Genomic DNA, 19,459 nt, shown 5'->3' on the forward strand with positions numbered 1-19,459 from the left:
GGAAAAGGAGAGAGGCTATGGGAACTTTCAAGGGAGGGAAAGAAGAGAGAGAGTGGTGGATGGGGAAATGAGATGCCCCCTGCTTTTTGATATATTTAATTCTCAACATGTCCCATCTGGAGATACTTAAATTTATGGCTTGGGGCCAAGTAGAGAGAAGTGAGATTACTCTACAAACTTGAGGGACCCTCAGGTTTGCAGAAAAATGTAAAATGGAAAAGAATAAAATAACCCAAACTAAGGAAGGGTTGTCTGCACAGGCATAGATAACGAAAAGGAAACAGCTCTCAGGATGCTGCGGAGAGCAGACGTCACGTAATGGCTGCTGACGAAAGAGGGGAAGAACCTGGATGGGCAGGAAGAGGAGATGGGCTACGGGTGCTGCTGCTGCTGCTCGGCAGAAACTAAGCCAGATGAACAAAAAGGCAGTGGCAGTGGGCAGAACAAGGGAAAGGCAGTGGCAGTGGGCAGAACAAGGGAAAGGCAGTGCAGCTTTCTTCTTTTTTCCATAGCTGCTGTCCCTGCCAGGGAGAGAAGGTAGTCAAAGAGCAGTGGCTGGGAGGAGGGGGAGAGGGAGAAGGTGGCACTACTGTTTTTTGCTTCATTTGCCAGGAAGAGCAGCGGAATAAGTAGTCGTGGCTGGGAGAATATGACTTCTTTCCCTACCTGCTGCTGCAGCCCGTCGGAAAAGGTGAGCCATGTGGCAGCAGCAACTTTCCACTTGCTGTGGTTTTCCTGCAGGCTCCACTAGTCATATTTAAAGCTGGACTTCCCCAAATAAACTGGAGGTCTTGCATGTCAAATTAAAACTGTTTTCTGTAGCAGTTAAGGGTTGTAATCGTCATTCCAGGGAGTAAGGCCCAGTGATTTTAAAAGGGGCTTACTTCCCAGCAGACCTGCACAGGATTGCTCCCAGAGTGTCAGCTTAGCAGGAGGGTGACCCGAGACAGAGAACCATACAGCCTGAGCTCTTTGGAGAAAGGGCAAGATAAAAATGAATAGGCAAGCTGCTGCTTTGTGCCAAATTCTGGTGCCAAATACTACACTGCTTCATAAGCAACAACTTAACAAAGAAAGACTTTTGAAAAACCTCAAAATCCAGCACTTACCTTGCATCGGCTTCACTGTAATACTCCCTAGCAACAATGTCCTCAAACAATTCACCTCCAGTGACTCTGTTAATGATAAAAAGCATTTCAAGTTAGGAGGATTCAAATGAGAAATGCAAGTGTGCACTCTTTTAAGGATGAAATCACAAGCAGAACTGCTTCCCATATTACGCCAGGGCAAGCACAGGTCAGTATAGTCAGGAAACATTGGTATGTAGATCTAGCGGATACCCGATGTTATGGGGGATGCAGGTACACTTGTTGCGTATGAATGACATGTTGACCTGTAAACATGATTTTTTTATGCATGGATTTATAATATTGATTATATTCAGGCAAGAACAAGCCAGGAAGTCCTTGCATTCATGTCTGTCCCCTACTCACCTTGTGCACAATGCTGAGATTAAGGCATGACTGGGGGAGGGAGGGAAAGGGAATGAAAGCACCCGAGGACTTCCTGGCTTGCCTTCGAATTGGAGTTCAAATGGCAATACAGCCGTTCAGCTTGAAGCAGCCTTTGGTGATACTGCTCTTCTGCAGTATCTGCTAAGATCAAAGCCAGTGATCCCTAATGTGGCATCCGCCGGGTTGTTTTCTGCTGCCTACTTGAATCTTGGGAATACAATCCAAAGTGTTTCGAAAGGGAAGGAGAAAGAGAGAAAAGGAGCTGCAGGTCACTCTACACCAGTTAATTAATTAGCAAAGCTCTGAGTTCATCCTGGGAAGGGTGTATCATGGATATGTTTCTTCGGCTTGGCCATAGGCACAATTTTATTACGTATCTGGGCTTGGCAAGCTTTTCCTGGTGCTGTGCAGGGAGCAGATCTTCCCTTCCTCTGAAACCAAGCAGTATATCTTCCACAAAGCAAAAAGCCAATCCTGTCTTGCCTCTGTCTCCTCTATGCAGGAAATGCTGTAACAGAACCCAGGGGGAAGTGCCTATTTGGAAGCAACCACCTCCATTGTAGGAAGTGGCTTCGTTTGCTGTGTAATCCTGTGCAGGTTGCTTCAGTCTATGCCCAATGCAATAAATAGCATAGACGGGTGTCATTTTGCATAGGACTGCAATGCTGGAACCTAGGGTTCCCAGCCTCCATGTGGTACCTTCAGATCTCTTGGAATGGCAACTGATCACCAGACAACAGAGGTCAGTTCCCCTGGAGAAAACAGCGGCTTTGAGAGTGGACTCTATGGCATTATATCCCCACTGAGCTCCTTCCCTTTCAAAACCCTGCTCTCCCCCAGACCCATTCCCCAAATCTCCAGGAATTTCCCAATCCACAGATGGTAACTCTACTGGAACCTCCCAACAACAACCACTGTTTCAATCCATGGCCACTTAAGGCATTTCACAGAAGAATCTGACCATTTAGAAAATGCCATGAGGGTGAGGTATGGAGGGAGAGACCATCTTGCCCCCCCCCACTCCTTTTCAAGTACTGAAACAGGGCTATTTTGGCACTTGAAAAGGTGCAAGGGAGGGAATAAGATTACCTGCCCTCTGTTGGGCCCCTGTGGCATTTTTTTAAAATTCATTTAGAGAATTCTTCTCTAAAATGGCATTGGCAGCCATGGGTCGAATCCAGGACTACCATAACATTTAGTTTGGCTCTTTGTGGCCATGTGCCTGGCTGAGGAGATTGGGTTGTAAATCTGCACTGCTTTTGTTTACTGTATCCAGATTCACCCCTGTTAAGAGGGTCCGGGAAGGATTTCTCTCTGTCTTGCTGGTTGCCTGCCTTCTGGTGTCCTTCCTAAAACTAGTTTGATCAGATAATCCCTTCTATCAGTCAGAGGCTCTTGCCACTTACCCCAGAAACTTAGCTGTGTCAGAGTCTACTACACACAGTGTCTGAGGTAATTTTCCAGCCAAGTGGAAAGTTCCTCATAAATTGCTTTAAAACTTCCCTTATACCTAGAGCACTGCTAGGACCCGAGAAGTGCATGTTCTTGAACTCCTGTAGGGAACTGAACAAGGGGGACCCACTTCAAACAGCTATCACAAGCCATGCAAAGGAAGACCGGCTTCTGGCTATTTGGTCTGGAAGCCCTGCTGGGGACAGAAGGGTAGAACTTCTAGTCCTATGCACACAGTGCCTCAATATATGTAGGGGAGACTGGGTACAGGTACGCTGGCACTGCCTCCATGCGATCACTAGTTCATCAGCGTGTTGGACTGTAAATGAAAATCTATACACATATAGTCCCTTCACCATAACTGGGGGATGCTATTTTTCAAATGTTCCTGATCACTGCCTGTAGGCAACATGCTCACAAGCCAGCAGTGACGGGGCTGGGGGTGGGGAGGACCAAGAAGCTGTGACCTGCTCCCGCTCTGCGTGCATTGACTGAATTCACAGAGGCATTGTGTGCATGAGGCTTTCGTCCCTGAAGAAATGCTTAAGCCTAACTGGTCTGTCTGCTTTGTGAAGATTGAAATGGGGAACTGAAGGCATGAACACAAATTCCTTTCTGTAATTAAGGGGGAAGCAACAATCTGTAACAAGATCATGTTATTTTGTCACAGTGTGAAGCGATTTTGCTGGCCAGGAAGAGTTTTATTAGGAAGGAATTCTCCACTGTGCATTAATACAATCCTGGGTCAACATCCTCCATCTCACTTGATACTGTTTCTCTGTGGGAATCTCTGTTGGGATGAACTTTGGGGGGGGGGGGATGCTTCTTTCTGGGCCATAAGCACAGTGGGAACAAAGGGTAGATGCAGGTACATGCTGCAGACTTCTCCTCATTTTCTTCCATAATGGAATACCACGAACAACATGTTGGGGGAAAACAGCTGGGATGTGCAGCATATGAGGACTACCGGGAGGGGCTAAAACTTAAGGGAGTAAGGAGTCTCGCTTGTCTTTTTTTCTTCCCCATCTTGTCCACTATCACTTGATCACTACATTTGTCACACTCAGATGCCACATTTTAATTGTACATCAAAGCATGAAATTATGAAGTGATGCAATGAAGTAATTAAAAAGTCAATATCCATTTAAGGTATGCTCCATGGAACACTTCACATTATTCGACCTGTCTACTGCTTTTATAAACAATGAACTCAAACCCTTCTTTGATGTAACACTTTACTGGAATCACAGTTTTATGGGAATAGCCACTTTATTGTTAGACCTTGAGTCTCTTTTTTTAGTAAGAAAAAAAGAGAGCAATATGCTTGCTATGACATTCAATTTAAAAAGTGAAAAGACCTATCTCTCTGCTTGCTGACATTGGAGGCGCAATCAGCATTTTCCAGTGGTGATAAAAGATGCAAAAACAAGTGCATACTTGTTAGTTTAACTGAGACATCAATGATCCCTGCCACTTCTTTAAAAAAAAACTTTATCCTTGAACTAGTAAGTTTTCTGATGTTACAAATATGCCTGATTTTTAAGTCTGTTGTTGCTTGTTTTGGCATTGCTAAAACAGTTACATGAGCTTCAGCAGGTCCACAGAACAATGCTACTTTTCAATTGCCATGATATTATAAATGGGTACTATAGAATATCTGGAGCTGAAGATTATGTTAAAGTACTGTGCTAAATGATGGCAGAAATGTCTTTAGGATGCTGTGCAGGGCAAGTGATCCCAACTAGTGCTTTGGCCATGTGTCCTCTAGACTCCAACTGTGTTGGGTTATAGCGTTGTGGGAGGTCCTTCTGTAACATCTACTGATAAAAGCATTGCAGCTCCAAATTCTACAGTGCTCTGTAGGCACAACAATCTTTGCCAACTTGCAACATCTCTGCAAGGCCAGAGACTGTGATTAGAGATGTGCAGCTGGAACTTTACTAACTGTGAGCGGAACCACAAGTGACAAAAGGCACAGGTTGGACACTTGTCAGCTTCCCTCAAGTTTTGATGGGAAATGTAGGCAGCTTGGCGGAATGTTGGACAAGTGCCAGTTGAAAAGTCCATTGGACAGCAGTCAGAGAGCCAAGCTGCAAGACTAGGATGCCTACATTTCCCATCAAAACTTGAGGGAAGCTGACAAGTGTCCAACCTGTACCTTTTGTCACTTGTTGTTCCACTCTGTGATCTGACCTAAATGATATTCCATTTGAAAATACTGTAAAGACCCTCAATTCAAACAGAATTATTTACAGCATTCAAGAGCAGGAAGAAAACTTTTGACCTGTTGGCTATTCTGCTGCTTTGTTATATTGTTTCAATTTTCCCAACAGCAGGAGGGTCTGAGACATTGAGGAAGACTGAGAGCGGGACCACAAGTGATGCCTGACACAGGTTGGACACTTGCCAGCTTCCCTCAAGTTTTGATGGGAAATGTAGGCAGCTTGGCGGAATGTTGTACAAGTGACAGTTGAAAAGTCCATTGGACAGCAGTCAGAGAGTCAAGCTGCAAGACCAGGATGCCTACATTTCCCATCAAAACTTGAGGGAAGCTGACTAGTGTCCAACCTGTGTCAGGCGTCACTTGTGGTCCCACTCTAAGCATTAGCAGATGGACATGTCCAACAGGAAATCTTCCCACTGAACTGAATAATCCCAATTGACATGTTTGTGTTCATGTATCCCCTTTCCACCAATCACTACTACACCATAACACTGCCTTTTATGATTCTATAAAATCATGGATCTTGGCTGCTGATCTATTTTGTTCTCTGCAGTTTGTGTGCTAGGTAGGTTGTGGAAACACTCTGCATGCATCTACAGGTAGGCAGACAGACCAGATGGGTTAATAGAAGCACAGGAGCTAGGGTATCCATGGTAGAGAGTAGCACCAGCCAGCATTGCATGCACAGAGGTGGAGTGGGAGATGTGAATCAATGAAAACATTTTTTCATGTACTACCTGCCAGACGTGATTCCAGTAATGGGAGACAACAGAAACAACAGTAACGAGAGACAACAGAAACAAACATCCAAGCTTTGCCCTGTCTATCCCCTGCCCCCAAGGATTAGGCAGCCTGCCTGCCCTTTAGGAGACTGGAGAGAGGAGACTAAGTTTCCCCCCAAGTAGTAAATTAGAATTAGAAGATTTAAGGGTGTGCACTTCAACAATTATAATTTTAATTCTATACCAAGAAGTTGGGAAGTATATGATTATCGTTCTCATTAAATATCAGGAATACTGTTACCATTCCAGACACATTGGTGGGGGGAAAATCTATTTTAATAAATATTATAACAATACACTCAGTTTGGCGAAAACGATAATCATGCCCTTTCAGAACTCACAAAGAGAAATTAAAATGTTAATTTTTGCAGTGCCCCCCCCCCCAAAAGTAGTAGAAGCGAGGAGGGAGGAAGAGAGGGAAAGAAGAAAACCATTCCCAGTCCCCAGCTGTTCTGTAATGCACTGGTCCATCAAATTTTAAAGGGCTATTCTTTTCAATGGGAAGACCTGGCCTCTGAACTCTGGAAGCCAGGTCTCCTTCCATTAAAAAGAATAGTCCTTGAAAGTTTTAAAAAACCAATACACCATGGACCAACTGGGGAGCGTGCCAAACAATGGGTGGTAGACCTGGCCTCCAGAGTCAGAAGTTCAGGCCTACCAGCCATTCTTGCATTCATGTCTGCAAATACTCATTTTGCCCTTATATTTTACAGTGGCACAAGATGGCAGTTCAAACACAAATAAATTAAGAGGATAAAGGACACCACTGTTGAATACCCTGTTCTAAACTGAAAGATTGAAGTTCAAACTAGTTGTTTTTACTTTTAATGAACCCAGACCCAATTAATGTTCCCCAGAATCACACAAGAGCTGCTCGGAACTGCCTTTTAAAGAGGTACAGGGTCCAAACTTGGCTAGGGCCAGAGGTGCTGTCTCTCATAATTTTCCTAAGCCAAAACCACCATGGGAAGCAATACTAGCCACATTTTGGAACTGCATGTGATCTTGTATGACAGAGGGAAACCTGGCCCCAACTTGTTAAAAGTTGTAACATCTAATTTGCCATAATGGAACTCCATCTCTATTACTTTAGACACAGAGCTAGAACACATAGGTTTCACTCCATCAATAAACTTAAGAGAATTAGGACTATCATGAACAACAAATTCCAATTAATTCAATCAGTGCACTTTTCATTATTAACTGAGAGGGCCAAAGGGGAATATTCTCCTCTCTCTACTGCCAGTACTAAATTGATAATGTGTCTGAAGTGATAAAATACCTTCCCAGGAAGCATCCTACTTTTGGGCCAATGGTCAGAAGAACTGATCAGCGTAACACTTGAACCAATGAAAGGATCTTTCTCTGAGCTTTGCAGAACAGATCTACTGGCTTTGTACACTGAATCAGACAATTTGTTAACTTCTCTGGTATCCCTCTTTATTTTTAGTAAGAGGGATGATCTGCTAAAGGACTTACACTAACCTGAAGGAAACCTATCAGGTCCTTGGGCATTTGCTACATAAATAATAATAACTGTGCTGATATACCACTCTTATAGACAGATTAGTGTCCCATTCAGAGGCGAACAAGGTCAGTGTTGTTATTATCCCCACAATCATGCTATCAATTGCTGATTATGCTTCTCAGTGACTGCTTCAGGACACAGTGTGGTATTTTCCACAGAAAGAGACCATCAACCATATGCTTTGATATCTAGGATGCACTGGTAACTCTGAGGAAAAGTTCCGCCACAGCTACTCTTACGATTTCCTAGAGTCAACACTTGCAGGCTGCCAGGTTTCTCTGCAGTAGAACAGCAAGATTCAAGTCCTATGACACCTTAAAAACCAACAAGATTTTCTGGGTATAAACTTTTGAGAGTTAAAGCTCTCTTTCTAGAAAGGAGATCCCTGAGCCTTTACATCCCACTCAGGAGGTGAAAAGGGTGTTGCAAAGAAAGGGTGTTACCAAGGCACAATGATACAATGCAGCTTTATTAGAGCAGAAATCAGCATCTGTAGTGAGATAAGAATATTATGTTTCTATATTGCCCCAGGGATTCCATTGTTCTGAATTTGTGAATGAACTCAGGTTCAGAAATCTCACACTGTAATCTCTCCTTGAAGCTTCTCTATTTGAGGACACTTTCAGGTTAGCAATGGAATGTCCTGGAAGATTCAAATGTTCTTCCGCTGTTTTTTGAGTGCTGTGATTTTAATATCAGATTTAAGTCAATTTATTTGGTCACATAGAAATTGAGCTGTTTGTCCAATGTAGAGAATGGAAGGGTACTATTGACACTTTGAAAAAGTGAATGAACCTGAGATAGTATAACTGTTGTTGTGAAGTCCGGTGACTGTGTGGCTGGAGTGAATATGGGGACAGAGCTGTATCTTGTTTTATTATAAACCAATATGACAACTCTGTCCCCATATTCATGGACGATCTCCATTCCTTCTTGTATCTGAAGAAGGGAACTCTGATTCCCTTATACTGTGAAAGTCTCACTGGTCTTTAAGGGATCACCGGACTCGAATCTAGAGTCAGCAGGAATTTTATGATGGTTTTGCTTTAAAAGTTATATGTGTGTCTTTACACACAGGGAAGGCATAATTTCTTCTTTTTCATACTTTAATATTTTATTAAGAAAATAGTTTTATTAACCAAAACGTGTAACTATTCAACACTCACTCACATAGAAAACGACAACATTCTTTAGACGGAAACAGCCTGTTTACTAAAACTGTTCCCTCTAAAATTGGTGTTCCAAGGTGTGGTACTTTTTTTCCAAAATAATATTTTGAAGAAGAGTTTGTCCTAGAAGATTTAAAATGAAGCAATTTCAAGGCAATTAGAAACACTCATTCATGACCTTAACATTTTGTTCAATACCGTTTTAAACAAAAAGAACAGTGCTCCACCAGAAAAAGCCCACTGTCTTTATAAAAATAGTTTTTGTTGTGAGTTATAATTGGGAAAACCAACATTCTTGAGACTTTCTGGAACTGCATGTTTTTAAATTTACCAATGACCTTCTTTGCCCTTTGGTTCTTCAGTAAATAAGGTGCTAGTATAGGAATTCTTTATAAATATAGATTAGCCACAAGAAATATTTCTGTGCTCTTTTCTAACCTTTATTGAAGTTCTTACCTCTTTCCTGATTTTAGACAATTAAACTTCCATGGAACAACAATCTCCCATTCTCCCTTGATTTATTTTGTAATGCTGTAGTATAGGTTTTGTAAAATATGTACTTTAAATATGTTTATGCCGCCTTCTCATCACAGTAATCCAGGCAGCCAGCTCACATAACCAAAAATACACTTTTTTTGTTTAAAAAACCCTCACATAATCCCCCACAAACATAATCGCAGCAGGGGCAAAAGAATAAAAATTTCATAAGAATTTAATTCTCCACCTACCTCAGTAAAAGTTGATTCAACCTTACACAAAAAAGGTAAAAGGATGCAAAACAAAAAACTTTTTGGGTAGAGAACCACCAGTCGCAAGCTGAATCTCTAAAGGCCGGGCCACCCTTAACAAGGTCTTTTTTGGTAACTGTAAAGCAGTCTCTCAGATATCCTTATCCTGGAGCATTTGAAGGCTTTTTTTAGTGAGGCAACAGAGTCATCCATCTTGTAACAGAATTATCTTAATGTTTAGTATTTCCTCCATTCTTGGAAAAATCCGAGTGATGAAATTTGATGACATTACCATCTTGCAGTTAGACAGCTGAGGTTGAAAATATAGCTGCATTCAGGCATTATGAGGGAACTACGGTTTGTTTGATGAAAGTAAAGCAGAAAGTCTAAGGCTCTGCCCCACTGCTTCTTCTCACATGCAGAGCTGAGACTGAAGACTTCCTAAAGAGAAAGATGATATCTACATTGGGGCTCATTAATAAATTGTTTCATTTCTCACCTTCAAGGATTCTAAACCAGGACTAAACTACAGTTGAAAATCCCAGCATGTAGGTGAGAAATAAACCACAATTTTTTAAAGTGATCAGTTGGAACATCACAACCATCTGGATTTTTTTTCCAAACCAAGAAGTCTTCAGTTTCAACACTGTGTAGAAGGAGAGGAGGGTAAGCATGAACTCACAGACTTCCTGTCTTATTCTCGTTTTGAACAAACTGAAGTTTGTTCACAATGTCTGAATACAGCTGATGAACTGGATCCAATGACTCTTTTTCTAATAAATCTTTCTCCACTGGAGAAAAACAAACTGTGACAATTTAAAAAGAAATGTTTTTTAGTGTAGCATAAGCTTTCATGAACTAGAGAATACTTTAACTGCTGCATCTGGCAGAGGAAGACTTACCAGAAGGGAGCAATTGGATCCAACCCACTGTGTCTTGGCCAAAACCACACAATCAATCTACAGGCATGAAGGAAGGATTTGAAACAAGATCACAGATTGACCAGGGATGGATTGATGGGGGGGGGGGCAGGGGGGAAGTCTGCCCCCGGCGCCACCAAAGAGGGGGCGCCGGGCACAGCTGCCAGCTCCGGGAGCGTGCGGGCAGCAGGACAGGGGGCACGCTCCCGGATGCTGCACATCCCCTGTCCTGCAGGGCAGGTGAAAGGCAGCGCGGATGGTTGTAAGGCTGCCCGCGTCATTCGCCTGCCCTGCAGGACAGGGGGTGCATGGCAAGCCGGACACCCCCTGTCCTGCAGGGCAGGTGAATGGCACGGGTGGCCTCCCAGACACTTGCACTGCCGCCGGCAGCTCCATGGCGCACCGGGACAGCTGACTTGCTGCGGGGTGGCACGCACTGACTTGCGTGATGATGTCACGGAAGTGACGTCATCATGCAGCGCCGGAAGCGCGTGCATACTGTGCACGCGCACGAGTGGCCAGTCTTCGGTTGCCCTGGGCGCCAGCAACTGTAGATCCAGCCCTGCTATAAACTTGCATGTTACAGTGAAACCAGATATCAATACATCAATAAATAGAATTTACTCATTCAGTGTTGTACTAGCCTTTATCCAGCAACAGAGTTTTGGAGTTTTAAGACACTTTAATCTTCATATGAGGCTTGGTGATTTCCACATATTCTCCCCATACTGCAGAGCTACCCTATGCTGTTCCTGGGGAGCTGCTGACTCACAAGAACAAAACTCAGGGGAAGGGCTGAGTGTGTTACTGCAGGAGGTGGGAATTGGTAGTAATTAAGTCTTCAGAATTTCATGACTGAATACAGGCCCCTGTGGATGATTTATGCTATGAAACCCTTTTCATAAGTCCAGTGTTGCAGTGTACACAAAACAGGTATACATCTGGTTGAGGGGAATGTTGGTATGATTATACAAAACATATTTAGTGTATATACTTACAAATCGAAGACTAAGTAATGGAAACCTTCTTCTGATATGCTGTCATGTAGTCGCACTATGAAAAAAGGATAAAATGAGATTTGTAAATTAATTTTTCCCTCTATTCCCCCTTTGTTCCATGCACATTTCCCATCAAGCTATTCCCACCACCCCCTTAGAGCCTGTTTCTCCCTCCCCCCATCTTCCTTTACTGAATGTTACAAGACAAATAACTCTTTTCTTATGCTGAGAATACTTCTGTTCCCTTCCTCAGGTTACACCTACACTTGGGAACGCTGCCATCTACACCATACATTACAGCTGCTTGTACTATCCCAGTCATACCTTGTGAGGCACCTAATTTATTAAAATAGCCTATGAACACATAAATCTTTGTAGGAAAGACTGCAGTTGAACCTCAGTAGTGCAGCAGAATAACCAGGTAGATAAATGAGGTGAAAAGTGTTTTTTTCCAGAACCCATTAAAAAGCTATCAGCACAGAAAATGTTTCTAATGTCAACAAATCCTAGACAGCAAATAGAAAAGGCTATTTTAACTATTACCTTAAAGACCTAAAGACTCAGTAGACAGAGAAACAAGACATGTTATCTTTCAAAAGCTTCACTGTGAATAAATCAAAAACACTTTGTTTGATAAAAAAGTAAATTGATACAGAGCTGAATGTCTTTTGGATAATATTAGGAAACTACCATCAGCACACAGCAGATGTTCGTAGAAGAGGTACGGTGTAGAAAGCTAATTTATACTGCTGTTCTTTTTTCCATTTCTCAAGGCTCAGCTTCCAGTTTCAGTCCAGCCATCATTTTAGGTACCCAAGCAACTGATCTGAAGTTGGCAATAAGTAATTAGTCTGTCAACTCCTATCAAACAGAAATGCACACATTTTCATTTGCAAAGCCCACTTCTATTTAAATTGCAATGCTTTTGAGATATTAAAAGGGGCACTTTAGAAAGAAGTGGAACCTGCTTGCATTTTAGTAACAAAACTGCTGAGCCAGTAGGGCATTCATCGTGTTCCCTGATGGAGGACATATGCGCCGAGGCATCTGCCAGCAATCCTAGTCTAACAGTACAATCCTAACCAAAGTTACTTCATTCTAAACCCATTGAAATCAATTAGCTTAGACTGGAGTAACTCTGCATAGGATTGCACTGTAAGATCCTTACAATAAAGGCCATGCCACCAACCAATCCAGATACCTCCCATTTAAGCAGGCTAGAAAGCACAAAGGAATCGGGGCTGAACATTTTACTAGTCTAAAGTAGACGCGGGTCATTTGATTATTATCAACAATGCTCAATATGGTTACTTTATTTATTGACAGATTTGGTTCTTATACTAGTTACAACACAAATTAGTTAACTTATTATGAAATGATGAAATAAATTTAAATCAATACAATTAAAATTGTTAATAAATTTCTATAAAGGGGACTAACTCATTGAATATCTACTTTTTGGCTTTTATCATGCAATATCGTAGCTGGACCATTTTTTAAAAAATTAAATTTAGATAGAAATAATACGATTATTTGTAAAAGCTCGTTTTTGAAGTCAGTTGTGCTGAGGCAACAGACTAATTACTGAAGCATTATCAATGTCATCTGCCTTACAGCCAGTATCACGCAGTGGTTAGATTGCAGTACTAGAATCCAGGAGAACCAGACTTGAAATCTCCCCCTCTGGGTTATTTTTGACTAGTCAATCTTTCTCGGTCTAACCTGTCTCAAACGGTTGTTATTGTGAGGATAAAATGGAGGAGGGGAAAATGTGAGCTGCTTTGGGTCCCCATTGTGGAGAAAAGTGGAGTATAAATGTCTTAAATAAATAAATAAAGCACTGAATTAGAATAAATGGGTTTGGCTTTGGCAATCAACAAAATGGAATCATAGCTGATCCTCAAAACAAAAAAAGGTTGCCACGGCTTATCCTCTTTGTGTGTTTGAGATGCCTGAGCAGGTGGATCAGTAGAAGTTTTGCTATATGGTTTATGTTTGACCCTGACTCCTGCAAGTTGAGGGATCGATCTTTTTTCACTTCTTGCCTCGCTAACAATTGACACCATAATGAAGGTAAAAAAGGTAAATGGCTACCTATTCAGCAGCATTCTTGGCTCCAGGAAATATTTTAAAATATTTAATTGTAGTGATTCCCTAATGGAATCTGTCATACAACAGGATTGTTTTGTTGCAAAAAATGGTAGCAAAACACCCCCAAACACCATGTTGCTCCAGGGTTTGCCCCATTTTTCCTCACATGGATTTTCCTACCAGCACTGACCATCTCTCAATTTGTACAGGTGGCTGTGTAAAGGGAAGAAGTATTAGGGAAGCAAATAAAACTGGAAATTCTGAAGAAAACTTCCTCTTTCTTTAAACATTATCTCAGTGTTACCTGATAAAGCTAAGCATCAGTAGATTCAGAACAGACAAATAAAAACCCTTACTATTCCACACAATTCACAATTAATTCATGGTTCACTGCCAAAGAATGTGACAATGGCCACTCATTTCAATGTTTTCTTAAGGGGTTAGAAAATTCACAAAGGATACAAAGATAAATAACAACAACAACAACAACAACAACAACAACATTTGATTTATATTCCACCCTTCAGGATGACTTAACACCCACTCAAAGTGGTTTACAAAGTATGCTATTATTATCCCCACAACAAAAACCCTGTAAGGTGGGTGGGGCTGAGAGAGCTAGAATCTGTGACTGACCCAAGGTCACCCAGCTGGCTTCAAGTGGAGGAGTGAGGAATCAAATCCGGTTCTTCAGATTAGAGTCCCGCGCTCTTAACCACTACACCAAACTGGCTCTCAAAAACAGGACATATAACAGAATAGCATGCAGAAATGAAATACAAATCACTATGTACTAGGGATCCCATTTCCCCGGTGGGGGTGGGGGATCCCTCGCTTTCACTCTCTGCCATCTGCCCCCACTTATCTGGCCAGCAGGGGGGGAAGGCTCAGGAACGGGCCTCCCGGGTGTGCTCCTGGGGCAGTGCCAAGAGCACTCCCGCGCTTTGCTGCAAGCCGACTTGGGTCCCAAATGGGCTGAATTGGACTGGTTTGAGGCACAAATTGGCCCATGCGCGCACTCCTGCACCAGTGTGGTGATGTCACCAGAAGTGATGTCATTGCTCAGCTGCAGGACCGTGCATGTTATGCACATGCAAGCCAGGTCTCCCCCCTCTAGCCGAGAGGGTAAGGGGACTTGGCAACCCTATTACGTACCCTTGTTGATCTGTAGCAGAACAGCAAGATTCAGGTCAAGTAGCACCTTAAAGACCAACAAGATTTCCAGGGTATGAGCTTTTGAGAGTCAGAGCTCCCTTCATCAGATATCTGATGAAGAGATACCTGACTCTCGAAAGTTCGTACTGTGGAAATATAGATGGTCTGTATGCCATTAAAGGTATTTGAATTGAATTAAATTGATAGATGGTCTTTAAGGTGCTATGTACCCATCTTAAATTTCAACCCTTAAGGCGGCAAATGAAATAAACTGTAAACGGTCAGGAGTGCCTGCCATTTTGAGATATGTTTACAAAGAGAGCATTGCTAGAGTTTGTAATCTCCTTTTAGGCTAAACACTGCTGGGCCCTCTAAGCTATCCATGTAAAATTCCAATGCATTTTACATGTAGATATTGTTTTGAAATTCTGCAAACTGAAAGGCAAGGCCCTGGCTCTTTTATCTTCGTATCTTTGTATTCCTTCCTAGCCTGCATATCCACTTCTACATCAAGTATTTCTTCTTTGCCATTCATCACTGTATTCACATTTTTAGACTTGTTTTTTTATGTTATGTATGCATTAAAAATCTCAATAAACAGCCTGAATAGGAATATGAGTTTCCACTCTAAACAGTGATTTTATTTTTTAAAATCTTTTCAATACTCTTTTGTTTTTTAAGGACCCTCAAATAGGGTTCCCAGGTCCCCTTACCCTCCTGGTAGGAGGGGGGCAACCTGGCACTCACCCTGAGGAAAACTTCGCGCACCTGTGCTCCTGGCAATGATGTGATAATGTCATTTCCAGGGGAGATATCATAATGCAGGCCCTGGGAGTGCTCCCAAGCTTCACACTGGGCCAATTCTTAAAAAAACGGCCCATTTGGGGCTCAAAATAGCCTGGAGCAAAGCATGGGAGCACTCCCAGGGGCCTGCGTGATGATATCACTCCTGGGAGTGATGTTGTTACACTGTACCGGGACCATACCCCAGGAGGCCCTTTCCCCACCTTTTCTCCCTGCCAGCCAGGTGAATAGTGGCAGGAGGTGGAGGGTGGGAGTGAGAGATCCCCTGCTCCAAGGGGGAACAGCAACCCCCCCCCTCACGTCTGCCAGTTAAAACAAATTTGGAGAGAAGGGAATCCTTGGGACAGCAGTAAACCTTAAAATCTTATTTGTATAAAGCAGTTTTTATTATGCCAAGTTGATGCAGCTCCTGCTTTGAATTTGTTTTTGTTTTTAGTAGAAAATAGGTTTTAAAAGAATCATGCTGAGCATAAGTCAGGAGAATTCATCATAGGATGCAGATCTAATTGCATCTCTCCCTGTTGGGCCGTTTTCTTTAAATTAGACAGTAAACAAGAACAGATTAAGATTGCCACCTGGATGGTTTAAATACACTGCGTCTGGATTGTTTTGCACTTCTGTATTTAAATTAATTCACTCCTAAACGAAACAACCAAAGGCCTCATTTTCTTAATAACCATTGCTCATATCAGAACACCAAGTAGCAAGAGACTGGAAACATCTCTTATACAAGCTAATTCCTAAATTCATTGCTATACACCAGTCTGGTGAGTGCTCCTTGCTTTAATGGTGTGAAGCAGTGTTAAGTAAGGGCATTTGTACCATGCTCCTGCCGAGTCTCCAGAGGTTGTACATAATGGACAATTTGTCAGAACCATCAATGCCAGAGTAACACATTTTGATTTTACTAATACTGCTTTAAGTATGATCCTACTGGGCAGTCCTTAAGTTGTTTAATATGTCAGTCTTAGAATTGCTTATGCTCCGTTTCAGCATTTCTTGAACTCTGTATTAGATTTCTGCTGGTTTTAAATCTTTGCAAATTTGCAGGTATATATCCTATTACATGTGTATTGAAATGCAGTTGAAATTGACTGTACTGACTCACATTGTATAACTTGTCTTGAGTCTCAGTGAGAAAGGCAGACTATAAATAATGTAAATAAATCAAATAAAAATAAATTAAAAAAATGAAACCCAGGTCCTAGAGTTATTTTAATTTGATGGTGGTGACAATGATGTGAAGCCAGAGATGGCTCAAGCTGCTGAGCTTCCCCAAGCATCCTCCCTCTATATAGCTAAGGTTACCAACTAAGGCTGATCTTGCACTGGGCAGGGGGTTGGACTAGATGGTCTGTATGGTCTATGATTCTATGATTCTAACTCCAGCTTGGTAAATTCCTGGAGATTTAGGGGTGGTGCCTGGGGAGATGGCACTCAAGGAGGAAAGGGAGCTCAGCAGTTGTGTGATTCCAAGGAGGTCCTCTGAACCTGACATTTCCTCCAGGGGAAATATTCTCCGTAGTCCGGAGATCAGTTATAATTCTGGAAGAACTCTAGGCCCTACCATAAGGATAGTAACTCTTCATACAATACCACATGCTCAGCCAGAACCAAGTGAGCTGCAGAAAAAGGGTCTTCCTCCAAAGGTCACCATGAATGAACCCAAGATGGCAGACATGAGGCAACACGTCTGCTATTGCCTCCTCACATGTTGCCACACTGCTACCAGTTTACCACCCTAAGCAGCCACCATGAGTTGCCTTTTTTACATGATGAGCAAAAATGACATGCAAATAATCATAACCTGCAGTCTGCTGCAGTCTCTATGCCAAGGTTTATGCTAAGGAACCCAGAGGGCTTATAAAGCTCACTTCCACAGCAATTGCAAGTGTTGGGGCCTTGGCGTCTTCTCAGTTAGGGCCTTGACATCTTCTCAGGCCTGGATTTCATCCCTTCTTCTCCTAGCTAGTGGTAAGGCAGCAGCATCTGCTGCTAGTCTAACACTAGTGGCCATGGGTCTGGGTCAAAGGCCTGTCTCACTTCTCCTGCTCCATGGGTTTTGGCAGTGAACCAGAGCAGGCAGGTAGTCCTATTATCCTTCCCCCGCAACCTGGCCTGATGCACCTACCTTTGGCAGTCTCTTCCACTCTGCCTACAAGCTTTAAGAAAAAAGCTTTAGGAAAAAGGACACTTTTCTTCCCTCTGTTCAGGTAATAGCTGCAGCAGCAGTAGAAAAAAGCGTATGGGGGCTCTATTTCATGGTTACAGTGTCAGACTGTAGATCATGTTAGAATCCCTGCTCTGCCATGGAAGCTTGCTGAGGTTTCTTGGGCTAATCACATACTCTCAGCCTAATCTACCACAGGATTGTTGTTGTGAGGATAAATGGAGGAGAGAAGAATGATGCAAATGACCTCGGGTCACCTTTAGGGGAAAAGGCAGGGTATAAATGAAGTAAATAAATAAATAAATTATAAGACATTAAAAAAAGGAAATCTGTACATAATTTTACTCACCTAGAGAGCCAGTTTGGGATAGTGGCTAGAGTATTAGACTAGGATCTGGTAGAATGGAGGTTAAAAATTGGTTCACCATTAAGGTTCCTGGGTGTCTTACCATGCTAAACAGAGTTAATTCTCCTAAGCCCACTGACTTCAATGGTCTTTGAAGGGTATATCTCTTCTTAGGATTGCACTATTAGGCTAGTTACTCACTCTCAGCCTAACCTATCGTACAGAGTTGTTGTGAGGATACAACAGGAGACGGAGAAGGAAAGAACCATGTACTCTGACCTGAGCTCCACGGGAAAAAGGTGGAATACAATGAACTAGAGAGATTCAACAAATGGCAGCCAAGCTTGTCACAAAAGAAACTAAAAGCTATTTCTCCTGACTAGGGGTGTGCAAGCCAAAAATTTTCGGCTATAGCCGAAAGTAGAAAGCCGAAAGAAGATTCTCTATCGTTAAAGCCGAAAGCCGAAACAAGAATCTCTTTCGGCTTTCGGGATTCTTTCGGCATTATTTCGGCATTCTTTCGGCTTTTTTCTATGGGAAAATGCCTCCGTCTTCCAGGACGCCTGGAGGAGGCATTTTCCCACCGAATAAGCCCAAAATTGGTGGGGACCTTCCTCTAACCCTTCTCTAACAACCACCCAAGTTTCAGACAGATTGAACTTTGGGGGGGCCATGTTATGGCCCCCCAAAGCAGGTCCCCCCATCCTCCCATAAGAAAGCGAAGGAGCAGCATATTGTTAGCATGCTGCTGCTCATCTTTCTTCATTATTTCCTATGGGGAAAAAATGAAGAGGCAGGCTTCCTTTGCCAGGGGTGGCATTTTGCATGCAAAATGCCCCCTTACCCTCAGGGGCTCTTCTCCCACCCCTCCTCCCACCCCCCACCAAGGCTCAGCCTGCTCCCACTTGGGGGGGCCATTTCATGGCCTCCCCAAGTAGGTGCTCTAATCTCTACCACTGACAGCTGGGGGAGGCTTGTGTTGCCAGGGGTGGCATTTTGCATGCAAAATGCCCCCCAACCCTCTGGGGCCCTTCTCCCAGCCCTCCTCCCACCCCCCACCAAGGCTCAGCCTGCTCCCACTTGGGGGGGGCATTTCATGGCCTCCCCAAGTAGGTGCTCTAATCTCTACCACTGACAGCTGGGGGAGGCTTGTCTTGCCAGGGGTGGCATTTTGCATGCAAAATGCCCCCCAGCCCTCTGGGGCCCTTCTCCCACCCTTCCTCCCACCCCCCACCAAGGCTCAGACTGCTCCCACTTGGGGGGGCCATTTCATGGCCTCCCCAAGTAGGTGCTCTTTTCTCTACCACTGACAGCTGGGGAAGGCTTGTCTTGCCAGGGGTGGCATTTTGCATGCAAAATGCCCCCCAGCCCTCTGGGGCCCTTCTCCCACCCTTCCTCCCACCCCCCACCAAGGCTCAGACTGCTCCCACTTGGGGGGGGCATTTCATGGCCTCCCCAAGTAGGTCCTCTCAGCCCCTAAAGTCCACCCCTTACAGCCCCACACAAACCCAATTCCCCCCCAGCTGCCACACACACACCCAAATCCCCACATTAGCCCCTCACAGACCCAAATCCACC

At 43.3% G+C, this 19,459-nt stretch overlaps 1 protein-coding gene across 14 annotated transcripts in view; it reads right to left on the bottom strand.

Moving 5' to 3' along the window:
• Positions 1 to 19,459, bottom strand: part of CAMK2D (calcium/calmodulin dependent protein kinase II delta) — a 196,632-nt gene that overhangs the window by 67,974 nt on the left and 109,199 nt on the right. For all 14 annotated transcript variants that reach the window (XM_054990284.1, XM_054990282.1, XM_054990279.1 and 11 more), the window contains exons 4-5: positions 11,316 to 11,370; positions 1,110 to 1,175 (exon numbers count right to left, since the gene is read on the bottom strand). In XM_054990284.1, coding sequence (XP_054846259.1) covers positions 1,110 to 1,175; positions 11,316 to 11,370 — 121 coding nt within the window. The remainder of the gene's footprint in view (positions 1 to 1,109; positions 1,176 to 11,315; positions 11,371 to 19,459) is intronic.

Source organism: Eublepharis macularius, chromosome 10 (genome assembly GCF_028583425.1).
Source record: "Eublepharis macularius isolate TG4126 chromosome 10, MPM_Emac_v1.0, whole genome shotgun sequence".
Classification (NCBI taxonomy): Eukaryota; Metazoa; Chordata; class Lepidosauria; order Squamata; family Eublepharidae; genus Eublepharis; species Eublepharis macularius.